Source organism: Mytilus trossulus, chromosome 4 (assembly GCF_036588685.1).
Source record: "Mytilus trossulus isolate FHL-02 chromosome 4, PNRI_Mtr1.1.1.hap1, whole genome shotgun sequence".
NCBI classification, from domain to species: domain Eukaryota; kingdom Metazoa; phylum Mollusca; class Bivalvia; order Mytilida; family Mytilidae; genus Mytilus; species Mytilus trossulus.
The window spans coordinates 34,509,101-34,529,880 of record NC_086376.1 but is presented as its reverse complement, the minus strand read 5'-3'; the positions used below and the strand labels follow the sequence as shown (position 1 = coordinate 34,529,880).

Sequence of the window (20,780 nt, the reverse complement as noted above, 5' to 3'; positions counted from 1 at the left end):
CTATTTAGTAAATTTAATAAAATACCTTACCACTAAAAAAAAAGGTAACATGATGTATCAACCTTTAATCCTTAACTTCTTGGCTATGAAGACACCTTTAGACATTAGTTAAACCAAAGCCATAGGTTAAGCTTGTCTGTATTGTACAGTACTATCATGCTGTACTGTCGGATGTGCCAAACTTACCTATTGTATCTGTTTCTATAGAATAGTCCACAAAATGTTATTGTATTGTAAATAGATATAAGTACCCTGCTGCTCAAATGTAGTCAACTGGCCTTGCGGTCATAAAACTTTCGAGCACGATTTTTGTACTCAGACTCAAGAATCAACCAATCAAAATACTGGATTTCATGTTTCGAGCATGATTTTTGTGCTCTGAGCACTGAGCAAAGTTTTATGACTTCAACCCCTGGTGTTAAATATGGCAAACACCAGTTCTGTTCATTTGTTTAGTTTCATTGGTGATGGAAATGAAATGCCCAAGAATAAATGATAGATTTCATTCAAACCAATCAGCATTTAGGTATCTTACATTTTACTAGAATAAGCGCTGAACACACAATTTGTAAAGATGAAAGCCTGGGAATAAAAACTACCTTAAAACTCTATAAGAACTATTGAAAAAATCAAAAAGCTGTTTGAATCAAAATTTTTCAGGAATCCAAGGTCAATCAACTGTGTCAGTTTTTTTGTTGCTGTTTTTTTTTCTTTTTTTTTTTTTTAGAGTTTTTCACATATGCACATATGGTAGATGTTTATTTCATTTTGTTGTTATGTGTGTGCACAAGTCCTTTTAGAAGTTTATTCAAATGATCACATTCACAAACTACTGTAAAAGAGTTTTGAAAAGAGGAATTTCATTTAGTAATAAGTACTTGATTCAGTAATCTTAGTGAAGTAATTACATTAAAAAAATTCGGAGTTTTTAAGAGTTAGGAAAATTACAAAGGCATGGTTTCTTTAAAAAAAAATATGCTTAAAGTCTGTTGGATTTCCTACAATACACTAAAACACTGAGAATTTAAATATAGCTAATTCTTTTTACTTAGAAAAAGAATACCACAGACTTCAGATTTATTGCAATATTGTTGAAATTAGGGGGGAAAAAAATCACACAAATGACTTCAGATTAGTTATGATAACGTAACTTCAAGTTCAAACATTAAAAAAATCTGAAAATAACAAAAATCTTTATCGACTATAATATACGGCAGTGAAGTGTATATATAAGATAATGATAACTACATGTTAAACACAACAAGGACATGTGCAATGTGCATTCACACAGTTAAATATACAAACTTCATTATTTTAATGCAGACTAATATAAATTCAGAAACTTTTGTGTGTATTTATTATTGCTATCATTTATCATTTTTATGTATCAATATAAATTGAATCTAATCATTAAAATTTAAGGAGATGCTACATATAAATATTGCTATCAAAATTAAATGTATGAGTTTTTAGTTTTGTGACACCTATCCCGATGTAAATTTGGCAATAATGAAAACTATGCAAATATTTTTGAATTACAGTAATTATTTCTTTGTTTGATTTTAATGGTTTCTTAAAAATATAAACATTCTTCTAAAAAAAAGTGTTTTTATGTCGAGAATTAGTAACAAAGAAATTTCTTTAAATTATTCCGAAATTTTTAAACGATTATAACTTCAGAATATTTATTCAAGTTTTAAAGATACAAACTAAAATTATGCTTAACTATATATATAATATGCAGATAAATTTAAAAAGAAATTTTGATATTTCAAACCAATATAAAAGATATGTTGTATTATATTCATTTGTAATCTAAAAGCAACATAATAATAGAAGCAATAATTATTCTATTCATTATACACCAGGCCAACAGCACACTGGACACACATGAATAACAGCACACTACACACAGGAACAAGATTTGTTTACATATAAACTATTACCTAGACTTCCAGTTGTTGAGGGTTTTTCTCCATCTTCATCTTCACCTTCACCAAGGTCATCATCCTAAAATGAGAATGAGTTATTGCCCCTGAATATTCAAATTACTTAATGAAATAATGTATAGAGCAAAAACATAAGGGAAAAATATTGTGATGATTATGGACAGTTGAATCAAACTGATGAAATTCATTTAGACATTTTTAACAGCTGATGTGCAACTAAGTGTATGTCTTTAAAACTCACAAAAATAAATAACAGTTATGTTCAATATAAATATAAAAATACAAGATAAATTACACAAACTGATATAGACGTTAAAAAAAGAAAACTGCTAAAAAAAAACTAATACTGGTATATTCCGATCTTTGTGATAATACAGTATGAATGAATAAAACGAAGTTAATGTTTCAACTCAATATGTTCATTTCATATAAAAAGTTATGTAAACTAACCATCTTTGCAATTCATCTTGCATATTTTAAAATACATGCAATGTACAAATCACTCTTCATTTATTGAATTAAGTTATAGATATCAAAACTCATGGAGGATAATATATTTTTGGGAAATGTTAAGCCAATGTTTTGAAAACACAGACTTATAAAGTGATCCTCATAGAAAAATGATCATCCACTAGGAGTTATGATCAGTTATCCCATTCATAAACTGAAAATATTACAAGATCATCTTAATATTAGAAGGAAAAGGAGGACAATCTTTCAATTCCATGATCATACAATCCTTGATAATTAAAAAAGATAGTCTTTTGTAATTTTTTGCTGAAAACCAAAAAAAATGTAGTAAGCAACATACTGCATCTGTGAACAATTTGATGCCCCCTCCCTCCTTTTCAATGGTTAATATATACATTTTTGTAAAACAAATTTATAGAAAATGATATGATTGTGGTATGCAATTCATTATCCTTAGCTTCTTGTGAAACAGACTGTTGTAATATGCACACTTGCAAATTTGATGTTAAAAATAAGAATAAGAATTTCTTTTAAAGTTTTGTGGGAAAGCCATCTGTTTAACCAATTCTCAATATGTATATTATGAAGGGTTTACTGTTAAAAGAATTCAAATGTCACCCAAAACAATAGTGGATGCTTTCAATTTTCTCCATTTCACACTTTTACCATAAGAACATATGAACATTTTCATTATAACTACTTTTTACCAAACATGAATTCAATTTTGAAAACAGAGTATTTCATTAAACAATCAGTATATGTGCATACAAGCAAGAAAGGGCACTTGTATTTAGGGTAGTGAGCTTACATATATCATACATAACAAACCAAAAATGTAAGTCAGGAATGTGTTTATTGTAACAGAAGTATTGTGGATGACAATTGTGAGCCAACTGATCAAAAACAAGGGAGATTTTGTGTTTACAACAATGAATTACTTCAGCTGACATAGACAGTGGAGTTACTAAAACATGATCGCTTCTTTTGTCAGATTCAACCTCATCATTAACTTGAACTGGTTCATCCTATAAAATTTTGTTATTTTTCAACAGCTTAAAACACATGTATTATTATATTTAACTTTCATTTAGTATTCCAAAACTGAAAAATTTCTGTACATTCAGAAATTTTGTGTGCATTTATTATTGCGATAGTTAGACAAAAAAAGTCAATTATTCATACATATGATTCTTTCAACATTTAAATTGTGAGTAATTATTTTGTGATACCTATTCAGTAGCAATTTTTTCACAATAATATAACTATTGCAAATAAACTGTTATCGCAGAGATATGTCTCGCCTTTTTGTAATTTTGATTATGCAAATGTTGAAATCAAAATAGCAATACTTCAACATCTTACACAAGTTATGCAAATATTCAAAGTCAATGAACCATGACTGAGTTACATGGCTAAACAATATCCATGTAACTGAGATGTGCCAATGCTAATACAACTGAAATACAAATACCATTTCCTTATTATAAGTCGTTCCCAAACCTAAATACAAACATTCACTTGTAAACTATGTAAAAGTTTCAAAGTCAATGAACCATGAAGAGGGGTGGAGCTATATAATCTCCATGGAAACGATACTTGCAAATGCCAATAAATTTGCATACCATATATCATTGACTTAACATTAGCAGTTCATCTTAAACTGATTTAATCACAAACTAATACATGTAAAGTAAGATAAGTTTCAAAGTCATTAGACTGTGACTGAGGGACGAGGTCAAACATTCTCCATGGAAACGAGATGTGTCAATGCTTATAAAACTGAATACCAATTAACATTGGCCTACCACTAATGGTTCCCCTTCAACTGACCTAATCGAAAACTAATTCATGTAAAATAAGCAAAAGTTCTGAAGTCAATAGACCATGACTGAGGGCGCAGGGCCAAATAATCTCCATGGAAATAAGATGTGCCAATGCTTATGCAATTGCATACCAAATATGATTGACCCATCACTTTTGGTTCACCATAAACAAGACCCAACTACAAACTAATACATTGTTGACGCCATCACTGCCACCAACGCTGGAAACAGCATACCAATGTCTCTCTTTTTGACTCCGTCAAGGCGAGAAAAAAATCAGAATTTTCAGTATTTTATTAATTTTCTTGTTTGCAATATAACAATGAAAAAAAATAGCCACATGAACATAATTGTTTCCCTACTGATCAGTGAAGTGTGAGATTTGTTTTTTACAATACAATCATTACTAGTATATGTATTTGATTCTTTTTCTTTATATAAAATATTTAAAAGGTGATAACATGATGTGTTAAGTGTATGTTGGTGTATTTGGTGTGTTGAGTGTACTTGGGTGTATTTTACCTCCTTTCCAATGGGTGTTGTCACTGCAGTGACTGATTTCTGTAACATTTTAAAGCATCAGTAAAAGTTTTCATAATAGTTTCATATTTCTACATTATGCATTAACAAAATATAAAACACTTTAAATACTGTATTCACAAGAATTAGATATAGAACATGCTTAAAAATTCTCAAAAAAGTAAGAAAGATTTTAACTGTTTACATTTAACATGTACATTCAAAGAATTTGTGCTTCATTAATCAACAATTGTGCATAATCAGCTGAAAGTTCTCCTAATTTTTTATTTGTTCCTAAAGGTCATGATTTTAATAAAAATATATGAATCAAAGAACAGTTTGAAATTGAATTAATATGAGAGCATTTTCTAAGATACTTTCGATATCAATCAGGGCTAAATTCAGTCAGGGAAATATTGGATTTCAGCTTACCAAAAATCAAGGTCTAAATCAAAAAATTTTATGAAGGACATAGGGCATGAGCAATGTCAATCAGATTTGTGAATCAAATTTCCAATAAGAAGCTGTTTTCATACTTTTCCCTTCAATCATGAGATTCATACATTTAAATATTATACTGCAATCTTGGTTCAAACAAAATAAATTATACTTCTTTAATGTATATAGTCCTTAGGATTCATATTAATTTTGGTCCTCATTGGGCAACTATTTGAAGAATAGACCATTCATTCTGTCATGAGAACAAGCTCATACTGGTCCTTCGACCCAGGTGAGCTTAAAATTGTGACATTTCAAATGTGAACCAATTTTCAAATAGATATTCCATTGAACATTGACTACCTCTTTCACCCTAAATAACATTTATACAGTTGGGTTTTTTTCTGAAGAAACAAGACTGACTTATGTAAGATTAATACATAATAGAATAAAGTCAGATTTCATACTTATAGTATGATCTGTGAATAGCTGTGATTTTACCAAAAAAAATAAGTGTTGTGATTGTAAACATTCAGTGAGTAATTTACCTGGTGGATGTTCTCATCTGATGACTGGAATTTTTAATAACAAAGGTTTAAATATAAAAGAGAGGCAATCTAAATCTCATCTTTTTAGAGCTAATTTCCAAATGCATGTAGAGTAAGACTGTGGTTGGCTTGCTTGCTTTGTTTGTATAAACGTTAGCTCAAGCATTGTTCTTAAGATTGACATCTGCAAACAATATTGATAGGCATATATAGTTAAACCAGTATACTTTATATATTCTGAATAAGACTAAATTTGATTGAATGTATCTCAATTACAATTGTACAATATACAAACAAAGCAAGCAAATTGACCAAAGTCTTACTCTACATGTATTAGGAAATCAGCTCTAAATATACTGAAATGATACATCTCCATTCAGTTGAGTTAAAAAGATATGTATATGAAAAATAACAAAATTTAAAAAAAACCAAAAACATTCTAAACTGAATCATGTGATATTTCTAATGTAATAACAAAACAACACATTAACAAATAACGCTTCAACTGTAAATGAAAAAATCAACAAATCAACAGCTTTAAGCTTACATTTTTAGTATATTCATCTTGTTGAATCATACTTAGTAAAAACTAAAGAGCAAATACTATGAATTAATCTATCATCAAAATGTCTAATGTAAACATCCTAAAAATTAGCAGCATCCACACTAGTTTAAAATAATATCAAGTCAGTCACAGCATAAGAGCTTCTATAAAATGTTCATATATTGTTTTGTGTATAAATATTGAAATCTTATAACGGAGGAAACACATCTCCCTTTAAGTAAAACTTTTTACTTATAAATTCACAAAAAAAGTATTTCTAATCTAACAAAATGCCTGACATTATCATCCATATGAAGAAGAAGAAAAAACTCATGAACCTGAATAGACATTCAATGAAATATAAAATCTTAACCTTAAAAAATATTGTATATTTCTGTGCAGTGAAGAAATGTCACAATGATAAATATCGCAGTGGCAGTTTGATAAATAAAATGGCATATAATTATTTAGCATTATATATAATCTGCATCACCTAGCAAGAAAAGTTGACCACCATGAGGAAGACTTTTGGTCAATGTGCAAAAAAGAATGCAAAGTCAAAATGCATGAGGAGGAACATAATCAAAAATTCCTTTAATGTAAAGGATTTTAAAATCAAAACTTCCTGAAAATCTACTTTGGTTGTCTATTATAAATCTTAAATATTTAAAATGGTTATTCTTACTTCATGCACATATTTTGGTAGGCTGTTACATGGGTTGGATTTAAATCTGAACACTTAAAAATTTGAAGATTATATCCCTTATTTAAAATTTACCATGAATTTAAAAGAGCTCACTATTTAGATTTTTTCAATAGTTTGGATAAAAAGACGGTTTTGTATTTGGAAAATAAAAAAAAAATCTTTGAATCTTAATGCAGAAAAGTATCTGTACCATAAAGCATATCCGAATATATTTGTGGTCATATATAAATATACAAAATGTGATCAAATAGCAAAACTCTATAAATAGAAAACCATGTGATTACACCTGGTTTCCTACAGCGAACACACTAATAGCCTTACATCTTTGGTAGGTGCTTTGGTCACAGGTGCTGGGACATTTTTCTTCTCCTAAATAAATCAGCTAATATAATGTCTAAGTGTTTAAATTATCAGATACTATGTAAAAACACCTAAAACGTTAAAACCCGGTTAAAAGATATAACTAATTTAACATCACTTAAACAATTATTATCATCAGTTCATATTTATAAAATCACAAAATCAAAAAATGCCAAAAAATTACCCATCACACTTCTATCAACCATTTATCATTAACTACACACATCTTGAATTAAAAAAAAAAATATCCAAGAGACCAAGATTATATACTTTGAATCCCCTTGAAAACTGAATATATATAACTTACTGCTGTTGTTGTTGGTCTGTTGGCTACTTCTATCTCAGATTTCCTAGCCTGCAACAACAAAAGTCTACAAATAATTACAGGTAGGAGTTACAGGATCCAAACTGTAGCTTTTTTAAGATTTTCTTAGATCTAATCATGTCACTTATTCCAGCATAGGAAGTGGTGCTTCATCAAAAGAATGAAATTGTTCTACGCATTCTCATTGGTCCAGATGATAATTACCAAGTGAAGCAATTTACAAGAAGAGAATGTCAATTTCTTAACTTTGGTCATTTATCAAAATTTACTTTTAGATTTAATAATGTCATGGTATTATCTGTAGCTCATCTTATTTTAAAACAAGTAACATAAAAAAATATTAAAGACGTTAGCATTACTATATACATGATTAATTAATTTGACATAAAAGTAAAAAGGTTATATATCTTACAGCTAATTCAGCCAGTTCTATCGTCCTCCTGATTGTGACAGTATTCAGTAACTTTTCAAAGTCTTTAGATCTCTCCCTCATGGGGAAGTTACTCACTTCCAGGTTAGAGTAAAATGCCTAAAAGTAATGGTAAATGTTATATAATAACAACAAAATCTATACATAACTAAAGTTCAAAAATAAAATAAGGAAAAATATTATTAGATTTGACAAATTAATGGAACAGACACCCAACTCCCAATGAAAATGTTTGTATGTATATGAAATATAATGTGTGTTTACAGTAGTCAGTACAACCATCATAAGAAAAGTATTTATAACAAACTTTTCCTAGATTTTGATAAAACATGCAACAATATATTACTGTGAATTCATTCATTTTCATGGGATACCAATTTTACTGGATTTCCTGGTTTAAGTTCAACCACGAATCTAAATGTGCAATAAAATACAAATCATCATTAGGCTTGTTTGCAGACATTGGTGAAACCACAAAATCAAATATTCATGAAAATACAATATTTCCTCAATCCACGAAAATTGGTACCCACGAAGATAAATGAATCCCCAGTAAACCTCCTAAAATCATATGAAACTTTACATTTCAATTGGTAAATATTCCTAGGAGGATTTTAATTGAAACTAAGAACTAACTGGAGAAGTGTGTGTTACCTGGTTACCATGGTTACTGACCTGTACTGCTCTCCCTTTGACCTTCATATCGTCCCAGCATTCTTTTTTAATCATCTCTCTTAAATATATCTTAGCCAAATTGTCAAACTCTATCTCTTCTCTCACCTACAATTAGTTTAAATATGTTAATATTCAAATGCAAACCTAAATCTGCTATTTTACACCAAATATGGTCAAACTAGTAATTTTGTTACAAGTTCAACATACTAGCGTACGGTTCCTCTACAATGTATATAAAGATACAGACGTAAGGTTAATCTTCGGCATGGCTAGGCAACATTTCACAGATTTTTTTTAATTTGAATCTTTTATTATTGTGAATATTTCTTGTTCTTATATCTGATTGGGATCAACTTGTTTGTTGGAATGTTTCTATAATAACAGAAACAATTCACTTTTTCATCAGTTAATAAAGGGGAGATAATCAACCATATCTTTTTTCTCTTTTTGTTGAAGTTTTGATTTATTATGCTTACTCTTTGAACTTCAGAATCAGCCTCTGTCTGCAATCTGTTTTGTTCTTCAATGTCAAGGTCAAACTCATGACGCCCAAGTTTCTCAATAGCTGGTAAAGTTTCATTCTGTTTTAACATTTCTTGAATCTAAATAAAAAGTTAAAGATTCATACAGCTCTCCATCTCTATTTGGAACTTGAACAAAAAGTACATTCAGGATATTTTTCACTATTAAAATATAATAAAAATTATCCAGAAGTTTTGCTATAAATACTCAAGATTATTAAATCCAGACAAAGCCAAACACTCCTTTTGGAAAACAAAAAGTAGAACATGGAAAAAACTGAAATCATAGGAATACATTCTACAAAGTCAGAAAAACAAGCCTTCTACTGCAATTCGTTTGCTACGATAATTTTCATTGGACTTTGACAAATGTTTTGAAGGGTTAAATTTCACATATGCTGCATTAGAATAAAGAGATAACTGTATTGTATTTTAAGCTTGGCCATTGTAAAACTTGATTTTACTGTCGCAAATATCTGTGTAAACTCAATTTGTGACAGTAAAATCTGTTTAACAATAGCCAAGCTTTAAATATAAAACAGTTATTGCCTAAATAATTTGTAGCATAGTTGACAAAGAAAGAGCTACATGTGAAGAAAGGCATAAAAGAAAATTGGTTGACAGTTATTTTAAAGATACAAAGGCTGCTTTTATATTTCTTAATGCATACTCTATGGTAACAAAGTAATAATTTCAAATGATAAAATCTTACTGTTCTTCTCATATCTCTGATCTGTACTCTCAAATCTTTCTTTACATCATGATACTGTGCATCTTCAGCTTTCACCCACTATAAATAACAAAGTCTTGTTATTAAATATTGTAATTATGTATGCAATGCTGAATTTATTTATACTATCCTTATCTATTCTCAACAAATATTGTCTTACTCAGGGATGTCTTCCTTTTGTAAGTTAATTGGAAACAGGAAAGTATTAGTTGAAACTTTGAATATATTATCAATTAGAGCTAATTTCCTAATGCATGTAGAGTAAGACTTTGGTTAGCTTGCTTGTTTTGTGTGTATATTATATAATTGTAATTGGGATAACATTGATTCAAATTTCGATATAATATATACAGGTTTAACTATGCCTTTCTATATTGTTTGCAGAGGTCAATCTTAATTACAATGCTTGAGCTAACATTTATACAAACAAAGGAAATAAGCTAACTAAAGTCTCAACCTACAAGCATTAGGAAATTAGCTCTAAAGTGAATTTCCTTTCTGTAATGCCTTATAAGAACAATGGGTTTACTTTTTCTTTATACATACAAACGACATTCAACTGAATGAAATAAAGATAAGGGAGCTACCATTTGATTTTTATGGGGGGGGGGGGGGGGGGGGCTAGGATGAAAAAAATAGGTAGGACAGGAGTTTTGAGTAAAAAGAAAAAGCAGGATGAGACACTTGCAAAAAAAGAAGTCAGGATGACAATTTATGTAAAAAAAGTCAGGATAAACTAAAAAAAAAAAAAAGAAGCAGGACTGGATAGAGTGAAAAATAAAAAGGCAGGACAGAGATTACAACTAAAAAAAAATGCAGGACAAAATTTTTCATCCTAGCCCCCCCCCCCCCCCATAAAAACCAAATGGTAGCTTCCTAACTGAGTGATACCTCGAGTTTCTGCATATCTTGCCATGTGGCGTTGGTAGCTGCTGTCGGTGTAGGAGTTCTGTAAATCTCGTCAGAAGCCAAAGCTTGCTCTAATGCTGCTCGTTCCTACAAATAGTAATCAAATATTAAACTGCTTTAATAAAAGCTGTGTAATTATCAACCACCAGATCAGAACATATTTAATTCAGAAAAAATATTTCTAGAAATAATATTAATCAAATTAGACAATGATTGCAAAATTAAAATTATAAATATTTTAACAATATTCTTTATTATGGATCTGCTGTTTTAAATTTGAGCATGTTTTCTATTAAATTTTATTGTACATGTTTAGCATTCTTCATAAAAGGATTATCAAAATTCTCTTTCCAAATTTTCAAATGGTATTTGAGATTATAAGTTAAGTATCACCCATAAACAAAGTTACACTTCCAACTCCCAATGTTCCAAGCCACATGTTATCCATACATGCATGCTAAGCATTATCTTATCCTTGTCAGTAGATGTTACATACTATGGATTCATTTATTTTTGTGGCTACCAATTATCCATAATTGAGTATAATAACTTGCATTTTTGTGGAAATTTGATTTTGTGGTTTTGCCATCCATTCTAGATATTTCTAAGAAAAATTAATGAACATATAAATTTGTATTTCCCCTGTGCCCACAAAATACACCTAAATTGGCATCCAATGAATAAATATGAATCTACAATACAGTAATTGTAGTACAAAATTGTTATAAACCATCCACTGACAAAGACATTGATATTCACATTCAACACAGCATCTTGTAATAATTTAAATTATAAGCTAAACCAATAAAACATACAAATACAAATATTATATGACACAGTAAATAACAAATCTATTTGCCAACTTTTGATAAGTTCCCTAACTAAATATTCAATATTGGTATGTCTATTTAAAGCTGCATATGTATATGAATATATACACTTCAAGTTTCTATATTGCTCAATTTCTATTTAGGTAAAAAGTTATAGGCAAATACATTTCACAAATAATGAGATAAATCACAGCCACATATTGTTTACAATATAAATAAGCATACCAGAGGGGTCATACAATAAGTATCTTTTAACAATATAGAAAAGATATGAATTGAATATATGTGGGACAAACCAGGCTTGATTTTTATCCAGCAATTTGAAACTGATTTTTATCCTGAAATTTGATACAGATGCTAAAAATAGCAAATGATTGTTTTGTATAAAGTACTTAAGAAGAAAGATTTATAACTACTCATATGTTTTCTTTGTTCTTTTTTAAAAGGAATTTCGATTACTATGTATGACCCCTTACAAGCATACATTAATCCAATCCTTTGCACTCAGCATATAAATGTACAACACCAACAAGACTGCAAATTTGTCAGGTCCACAGCAAGCTGAAAGAAAGAAAATGTTATCACCATTTTTGTCATTATTTTACTGTCAACCTTTTCAGACTGGTCCATTTCAGCTGATACTGGTCTGTCTGACCGGAGGGGTGGTACCCAGTCAGACATTTTTCTGACCACTTCATCTTCGTCTTTCTGTCCCTGCATTAACTTTGTCTTCCTTGCTCGTGCTGATTCCATGGCTGATTTAGCTTTTCCTATTCCAGTTGTTGAGTAGCTTATATAGAGAAAAATATCTGTGATTATTTTGATTTTATTTATTATTGTAAATATAAAAAAAAAAATATACATTTTACAACCTAATTTTAAAGTCATTTTTCAGGTTCAGGATTTTCTAAATGCGTGGCCTTCGGCTTGTTGTTTTCTGCTTTGGTTGATTTTAAATATAACAGAATATTCTGTTATATTTAAAATGTATGCATTTTTACAATATCATAAGCAGGTCAAACTTTTTTTTTCAAAGCATTGTAAATTGTACAAACGTTTTTATTCCCTGCATCAGTTCTGTCAAATCCCTTCATTAATCTAAATATTCCTCTCTGTTCAAAAATTATACTCAAAATACATTCCCTTATAATTCAAGACTTTATATTCAACACAACTTCAACCTTGCTAATCATCAAAACCAATTACAAAACTGTCAAAACTATTAAAATCACTTTTCAAAAAGCAATTTTAAACATTGTCCTTTGGAGAAGCTGAAGTACTTTGGGTTGTAATGCCAAAAATAACTTGTTCTTACTTCCCTTTATAACTCTAATATTTCCAGTCACTTACTTCCCTTTATTACTCTAATATTTCCAGTCACTTACTTCCCTTAATAAATCTAATATTTCCAGTCACTTACTTTCCTTTATTACTCTAATATTTCCAGTCACTTACTTCCCTTAATAAATCTAATATTTCCAGTCACTTACTTTCCTTTATTACTCTAATATTTCCAGTCACTTACTTCCCTTAATAAATCTAATATTTCCAGTCACTTACTTCCCTTTATAAATCTAATATTTCCAGTCACTTACTTCCCTTTATAGCTAATATTTCTGGTGACTTGCATCCCTTCATAACTAACACTTCTAGTGACTTGCTTTCCTTTATAAATCAAATATTTCCAGTCACTTACTTCCATTTGAAACTCTAACATTCCAGTGACTTACTTCCCTTAATAACTCTAATATTCTACTGACTTACTTCCCTTTAAAACTCTAATATTTCCACTGACCTACTTCCCTTTATAAATCTAATATTCTAGTGACTTACTTCCAGCTATAGCAGCAGATAACACCATCTTGTCCTGTAGTAAACACACTCTGACTATCATCAGAGAAAGCAATGTTCCTAACACCACCACTGTGGTAGTCATGTGGTCTGATGGAAATAAAACGATCCTACAAATATATAATGTCTCTAATCAATAACACAGTAAATCATATATGATTTGATATGGAGATCAACAAAGGTAAAATTTTTGAAAAGTATTTATTGTGCATATTAAACCAGGTCCTTGGAAAAACTATTTATCAAGATTAAGGGGGCCCGCGGGTCTAAATGATTTTTTTTATTTAATATAGGATTTCTCTTTATTTTTCTATAAATATAGATTCTTACATTGATACCAGTGGATTATCGGATTTATCCAATCGAGATAGTTAAATTATCAATTTTAAAGTTCGAGCCGCCTCGGCGAGTTCTTTAAAATTTATAATTTAACTATCGAGATTGGATAAATCCGATAATCCACGAGTAACTATGTAAGAATCTGTTTCTCTAATGATTAAAAAGACTTTTTGTTTACCGAAAATCCCCTTGGAGTGCCTTTCACATTGCACGAAGTTGTCAATTTCATTAACACCTGTTATCATATTTTGGTTCATCCAGTCAGCCAAAAAGGTCATGACCCTTAAAATCAACCAATGACCTTCTGAGATCACCAGCAACCACACGTTGATTAAATTTTTTTATACAATGGGTTCGAAAAGGGATAAATTTCCATAGAATTAGAGAAATGAACTTTATCTTATACTAAATAGAAAAATGAAAAAAAAAAATGGGGTCACCGTTCATTTACGCTCACAATCTGCCTTCAAAAGAAGCATACATTATTGTTGATGTCCTTTTTTTCTGTTGAACTAATACTGTGGATTCATTTTTATTCGTTGGATATCAATTTTCGTGGATTTCGTGGGCACAGTCAAACCACGAAATTAAATATTCAACGAATGATAATTTTTCTATATGTTTGTATGCAGACTTCAGCAAAACCACGAAATTAAATATCCACGAATATGCAAGTTTTTCTTAATCCACGAAAATTGGTACCCACGAAAATAAATGAATCCACAGTAGGAGAAAAAACAGTAATATCGAAATAAAAAAAGAACTAAATTACAGAAATCGCTCAAATTTTACAATTATTTAGTTTAAGTACAGCTTATTTGAAAAATCAAATAATAAATATAGGTCACCAATAAGTTAAAAAAGATATTTCAATTTTAATGCCAAAAAATGGCATTTTTGCACCAAAGGGAGATAATTTGGAGCTATTTACATGATATCTACATTTTAAAAGACACCTGGGGTCAACACAAATTGATTTTTTGGAACGATTTTTGTACCAAATGATAAAGTTACAACTATTAAAGGTTTTAAATAAAATTTGTATTGAAAAATTAATGTTTATTTTTTTTCTGAAAATCTTATACCCGCGAGCCTCCTTAAATGAATAAAATTGTAACCAATAAGAATATGTTACCATGTTTCATAAAACCAAATAAAAAATAATCTATCATGATGTTTATTTACAATAAAGAGAGTTGAAAATGTTATTACTTAGTCTGCAAATCTATTACATAACCTTAACTGATACACATACCAAACTTCCTATGGCTCTGACTTGTACATAACCATCAATTCCATAACTAGCCAACCATTTACCATGTGGAGACAGTAATAATTTAGCTCCTGGTAACTGATGTCCAGGGAACTCGGTTTCTGGTAACAAAGGCTCAGCATGACCCTAAAAACAAAAGCATTTTATATGTTAAATAAACCTAAGTTTGTTATAATCATATTTATGTTTATTTAGTTTAAATTGAATGTGCATTTATTATGATTGAATATACATAATGTTCCTTGTGAAATGGGTGCATGCAATTTAAAGAATCAAAAGATTTACACGTTTCTTACAAATATCAGTGATGGGGTAATGGTAAAACATGCTCACATGATATTTTCTATAAAAACTTCAAGAAGCTTTGATTTGGAGATCCTGATGAACTGTCTGCGACTACTCATTAATTTTTGCAATGCCATTAGCAAATCATTAAAATAAATTGAAAGAAAGAAGATATTCCAGAAATTTACAGAATCTTAAGGATTTCTACTTAAATATTGATAAGTGAACAAAGGGAAACTAAAAAGAAAGTATCAATTTTTCCATGATACATACATTTGAACTGATAAGATATAGATTTTACCCTCAAAAACACATTAACACACATGTCATAGATGTTAAAAACAAACCCTTGTCCACATCATTATACAAAATAATTAGTGGTTTCACAACATCATCAGAGCAGACTAGCATTATAAGATAGCCACCTTTTACTATCATTAGTTTGATTAACTTTTAGTTTCAGCATGGAAGTATTATATTGACAGGAACCCCAACAAGCAGACTTCAAACGTTTATAGTGCGATGCCGCAAAATCTTTAAGTATCTTTTAATTAACTCGACATGTCTTATGGATGCATGGGATCCTATCAAATTTTTGGAACCTCCCGAAAGATCGTAATTACGGAACATACCGAAATAAACGGATGTGTACTTTTAATTGTCATGGAAATGACATTTACTGACAGTGTGAATGACAAATATGTCAATTATATTTACGGGTTTTGCTGCTTTTAAAAAAAAACAAATTAAAAAGAAATGTCTGGCAACTGTTTTCAACACATAGAAAAAAAATAAAGAAAAAAACTGAGGAGTAAAAATACTCAGAAGCAATCCACATTTTTAAAAGTATAAGTACAAATGTAACAATCAATCTTAAAATAGTAGGATTTATTCATAAGAGGGTCGTTGGCTAATCATGCGTAACTGTATATTCTAAGCTTGAAAATCATAAAATTTTCAGGTAAAATAAACGGAAAAGTTATCAGTAATAATTATTGATATTTCAGAACTGTTCAGCTTTTTTAAACACACACCAATAAATTCTAACCATGCAAATGTGATTTCCATGATAAAAAAAAATAACTGCTCAGACACAATTATAGTGATCGTTCTTTAAATGCATTCAGAAATATTTAAAGCCATCCAAAAAAATAAATCTGTCAAACATCAGAATATTCTCGGACTAGGTTGAATGTTAAGATTAGTTTACCATGTTTACAACGAATTATCATAAAAGGTGTAAAAATTAATCTGATTGACTCGTAACCTGATATTGCTATATAGAGGACATCACATGTGTGTTATTATTAACATCTTTTAGTCTTTAAAAGATAAGTAAGTTAATATCATTTAACGATAAACCGTATATCTTTGCGTTACACTCGATAAGAGTTTACGATCTTTTACTTGAAATTTAAGTTATCTGGCGTCATCTGGCACACTTCACGCGCATCACATTATTTTCTGCTAACACTCTACTACAGACTCATTTAATTTTTATAACACGATATTTTCCGATTTTCTAGTTATATTGATAAAAATATATCTAAAAGAACTAAAAATAATCTTAACTTCTTTCCAAATATAGTTAATTTTCTTTTGTCATTCGGTGAAAAATGGACCAATTTTTTAGATTGTTTCAGCTGTAGTTTTTATTTATTGAACAGAAACAGGTGTCGTTGTCCATGTAGCGATTCGCAAAAAGCCACAGGAGTTTCTGTGTTTATTTACATTGGTAGGTAGACAAGCCCTTTGATAACAGATCACGTGATAAGATCAGTTTCCGTAAACTTTACAGGCGACAGCTGCATCGCAGATACCCCACAAAGGAGTTATCTCGTACTTGACAAACTGAGTCGGAAGCTTTTATTTTCTTATAGAAATCAGTGGGATCCGAATGTGCTAATTTTTCGTTGGAGTTCCTGTCAATATAATACTTCCATGGTTTCAGTAACATAACAGTATTACTATTATTATGATTCAAAACTGACAATCTATGAATCCCCTTTTTTAATCTATGTACTGATGCAACAGATAAAGAAACACATATGAGCAATGATAACTCATCTGTTAGTGATAACATTAGTTAATAGCATTACATCAAAATCACCAAATTCTGGTGTGCGTTCGCCTTCTTCTGCTTCAAGATACTACAAAAAAACAAATAAATTTTCCATTTAACTAAATCCTTGAATGTCAAATAAAAACGATATTCAATATCTCTGTTAAAATAATATTTAAATTCAGGAAAAAAATATGATTTGACAACAACCAATGATTCCATTGACCAATGTCTGTGAGACTTGAAAAGCAATTGACATATTACCTTCTTAGGTATCTCATCAGGCAATGATATCTGGTGTAATTTTTTGGTTTTCTGTGACACAGCAAACAGTAAGTTTCCTTCAGCTACAGCACCTCCAAATGATGGGATTCCAAACTTCAGAACCATTTTCTTTATTGCTGCATCTTTGAAATCACATTTCAAACTTTGGACACTCTTCCTTGGGTCTGTTCCAAAAATAAATAAAAGATTTGGATAAAAACTTTGTGAAAAGATTTCGACATTGATTGATAAAAAGATTGGAACATTCAACTGCAGCAAAATCAAATACAGAACTTAATTAGGCTGCCATATCATCATTATAATTTATGGGATACCAGTTTTGGTTGATTTTGTGGGATAAGGTAAACCATGCCACAAATATAAATTTTAAATGCAGTACAAATTTCTATATACTTGTATGCCGACTTTGACAAAATATGAAATAAAATAATATTATAAATGTATATAATTAAATCATTTTATAAAAAAGACATTTCCAAGCCGTAAGTCATTCAAGTATCATTTATAATATTTTTTTATTAAAATTTTTGCCCTGCTTGTTCATATTTCAGAACTAAAGTAAAGCCAAGATGATATGATACAAGATGTCATGTACAGAGATGTTGATGCTGGCTGAGTCATACATCATTTTGATTTTTTTATATTTTATTTTTTACCAACATACCTTTCAAGATATCCTCTGGAAGCTCGAAATATAACAGGGCATCAGCACCATTTCTTCTGTTCCCAGAATTATTTGTTGTGATAGATACTTTTACAACACCACTAACAGTAAATGTTGTTATAGTCAAAATCTCCCCTTCAACCACTGTAAAAGAATTATAAATTATGAGAAAATGACATAATTTTATTCATTAAATTATATTTTTTAAAAGATATTTTACAATTAAGTTTATAATTTTAAACAACTAAATATTTCTTATGATATTTTTAGTTTATCCATTACCTGTGTAACCAATAGGATTAAAATCTTTCGAAGCCCTTCCGTCTATTACAAAAACTTGTCCATTTTCTGCTCCAGCTATCAAAAAGTTTCCATCAACATCATACCTGTTAACATTTATAAAACATGAAATAATTTATTCGTAATGTTTTAAAGCTAAAATTATCATCTGCATTTATAACATCAACAATTGATTATAAATATATATTAAGTGTGTTAAATGGTGAGTTTTTTACTGGTCGCATATAAACAAATATGAATATTCATATAAAAATACATTTAATACAAAATTAAGTATCTTCATATAAACATGAAGAAGTTGTCAAGAAACTGATCTAAAGTGCCCTAGATCTTAAACAGTCCCGCATTGCAATATAATATCTACTTAATGTCCAACTAGACCTAAAATCTGCAGATGACCAAACAGACAGTTTCACAGACCTAAATAAAGCTCCTTATGCAGATGCGAGTCAAAATTGAATGTTTAATTTTCTTCATCTAGAAATGTGAAAAATAGATGTCTTTCCATTATTTTTTATCTACTTACGTCAAATTTGACACAGGTACATGGTACATTCTGGTGCTCTTTATAATTCTTGGTTTTTGAACATTAGTCAGATCAATAATGATGACATGTCCACTAACAGTCCCTACAGCTGCAACATGAGTTAGGGGACTACAAGCCATACATGTTGCCTGTAATGGATAAAACATTATCAAGAATAGAAGCAAAGGATGTTTTAAAATATTCTAGACATGTAATACCCTTTTAACATATTCTTCCAAGAGAAACATAACAGAAAATATATCCCTAGTACAGCAGGGTTTGTTTAGTCCAATTTATATTTTTTTGTGAAATGTTTTGAATATTTCTTTTTTCATCAGTTTTAGTAGAAAGAAAAATTCTTGATATAGTAAGTTTTTCTCTTTTTCACTACTATGCAAAATATAGATTCTTACATTGATATGAGTGGATTATTGAATTTATCCAATCAAGTTTAAAATTTATAATTTAACTATCGAGATTGGATAAATCCAATAATCCACGAGTATCTATGTAATAATCTGTTTCTTTAATGATTAAAAAATAAATTTTCTTTTTCTGTTAAGCGAAAATCCCCTTCGAGTGCCTTTCACATTGCACAAAGTTGTCAATTTCACTAACACCTGTTAGCATATTTTAATTCATTTAGTTAGCTAAAGAGGTTATGACCCTTAAAATCTTCCAATGATCTTTTGAGATCATCGGCGACCACATGTTGATGAAATTTTATACAATGGGTTCGGAAAGGGATTAATTTCAATAGAATTAGAGAAAATAAAATATCAATCAATCAATCAATCAAATCAAGTTGTTCTTATATCTATATTTATATAAAACTGATGCTAACAGTGTTTTGTAAATCTATAAGGCTGGCTGAAAATAATAATGTTCATAACATATGTATTATATTATGCTATTCAGGTTGCACTTTAATAAATTATTTATTCATTTATTCATAATAGCAGATGTGTCAGTACTTTATATTGGTTAATATTTTTCTTAAAATGATATTTAATTTGCATCAACTGTCAAAAAACAAATTTAAAAACAAACAAGGTCTAAACTTCTATGTCATTTGGTTTCTGATGGAAAGTTGTCTCATTGGCAATCATACCACAACTTCTTAATTTTATATCCATGATTTGATATAATTTGCATTAAGGTGGTACCCAACACTGTGACTAAAATTAATTTGGCTCGTTTGATTTTCTTCAAATTTTTACAAAGTATTTACAAAAATTACAAAAATATAAATTTTTCAGAAAATTTGAACCAACTGTTTTATCAGAAAAATTACACTGGTTATATAGCAGTGTGACAAACACTAATTTTGATCATTGAGAAGCTTGATATTCCCTTAACAACACAAAGTAATTTAAACGTTTAGCTGATTTTACAGAGTTATCTCCCTGTTGTGTTA

General features: G+C 29.5%; 1 protein-coding gene across 12 annotated transcripts in view; it reads right to left on the bottom strand.

The window, feature by feature from the left end:
• Positions 1 to 20,780, bottom strand: part of LOC134715175 (cilia- and flagella-associated protein 43-like) — a 46,441-nt gene that overhangs the window by 11,938 nt on the left and 13,723 nt on the right. For 3 of the 12 annotated variants that reach the window (XM_063577174.1, XM_063577176.1, XM_063577177.1), the window contains 16 exons: positions 19,364 to 19,512; positions 18,820 to 18,923; positions 18,538 to 18,681; positions 17,853 to 18,037; positions 15,224 to 15,367; positions 13,612 to 13,739; positions 12,364 to 12,568; positions 10,931 to 11,035; positions 10,022 to 10,099; positions 9,265 to 9,390; positions 8,789 to 8,893; positions 8,096 to 8,212; positions 7,666 to 7,713; positions 5,749 to 5,772; positions 4,766 to 4,804; positions 1,947 to 2,010 (listed from right to left, as the gene is read on the bottom strand). In XM_063577174.1, the coding sequence (XP_063433244.1) occupies positions 1,947 to 2,010; positions 4,766 to 4,804; positions 5,749 to 5,772; positions 7,666 to 7,713; positions 8,096 to 8,212; positions 8,789 to 8,893; positions 9,265 to 9,390; positions 10,022 to 10,099; positions 10,931 to 11,035; positions 12,364 to 12,568; positions 13,612 to 13,739; positions 15,224 to 15,367; positions 17,853 to 18,037; positions 18,538 to 18,681; positions 18,820 to 18,923; positions 19,364 to 19,512 (1,765 nt within the window). Of the gene's footprint in view, positions 1 to 1,946; positions 2,011 to 4,765; positions 4,805 to 5,748; positions 5,773 to 6,295; positions 6,338 to 7,319; positions 7,368 to 7,665; positions 7,714 to 8,095; positions 8,213 to 8,788; positions 8,894 to 9,264; positions 9,391 to 10,021; positions 10,100 to 10,930; positions 11,036 to 12,363; positions 12,569 to 13,611; positions 13,740 to 15,223; positions 15,368 to 17,852; positions 18,038 to 18,537; positions 18,682 to 18,819; positions 18,924 to 19,363; positions 19,513 to 20,780 lie in introns of all 12 variants that reach the window. The other 9 variants (XM_063577175.1, XM_063577179.1, XM_063577180.1 and 6 more) reach the window with 6 other exon arrangements.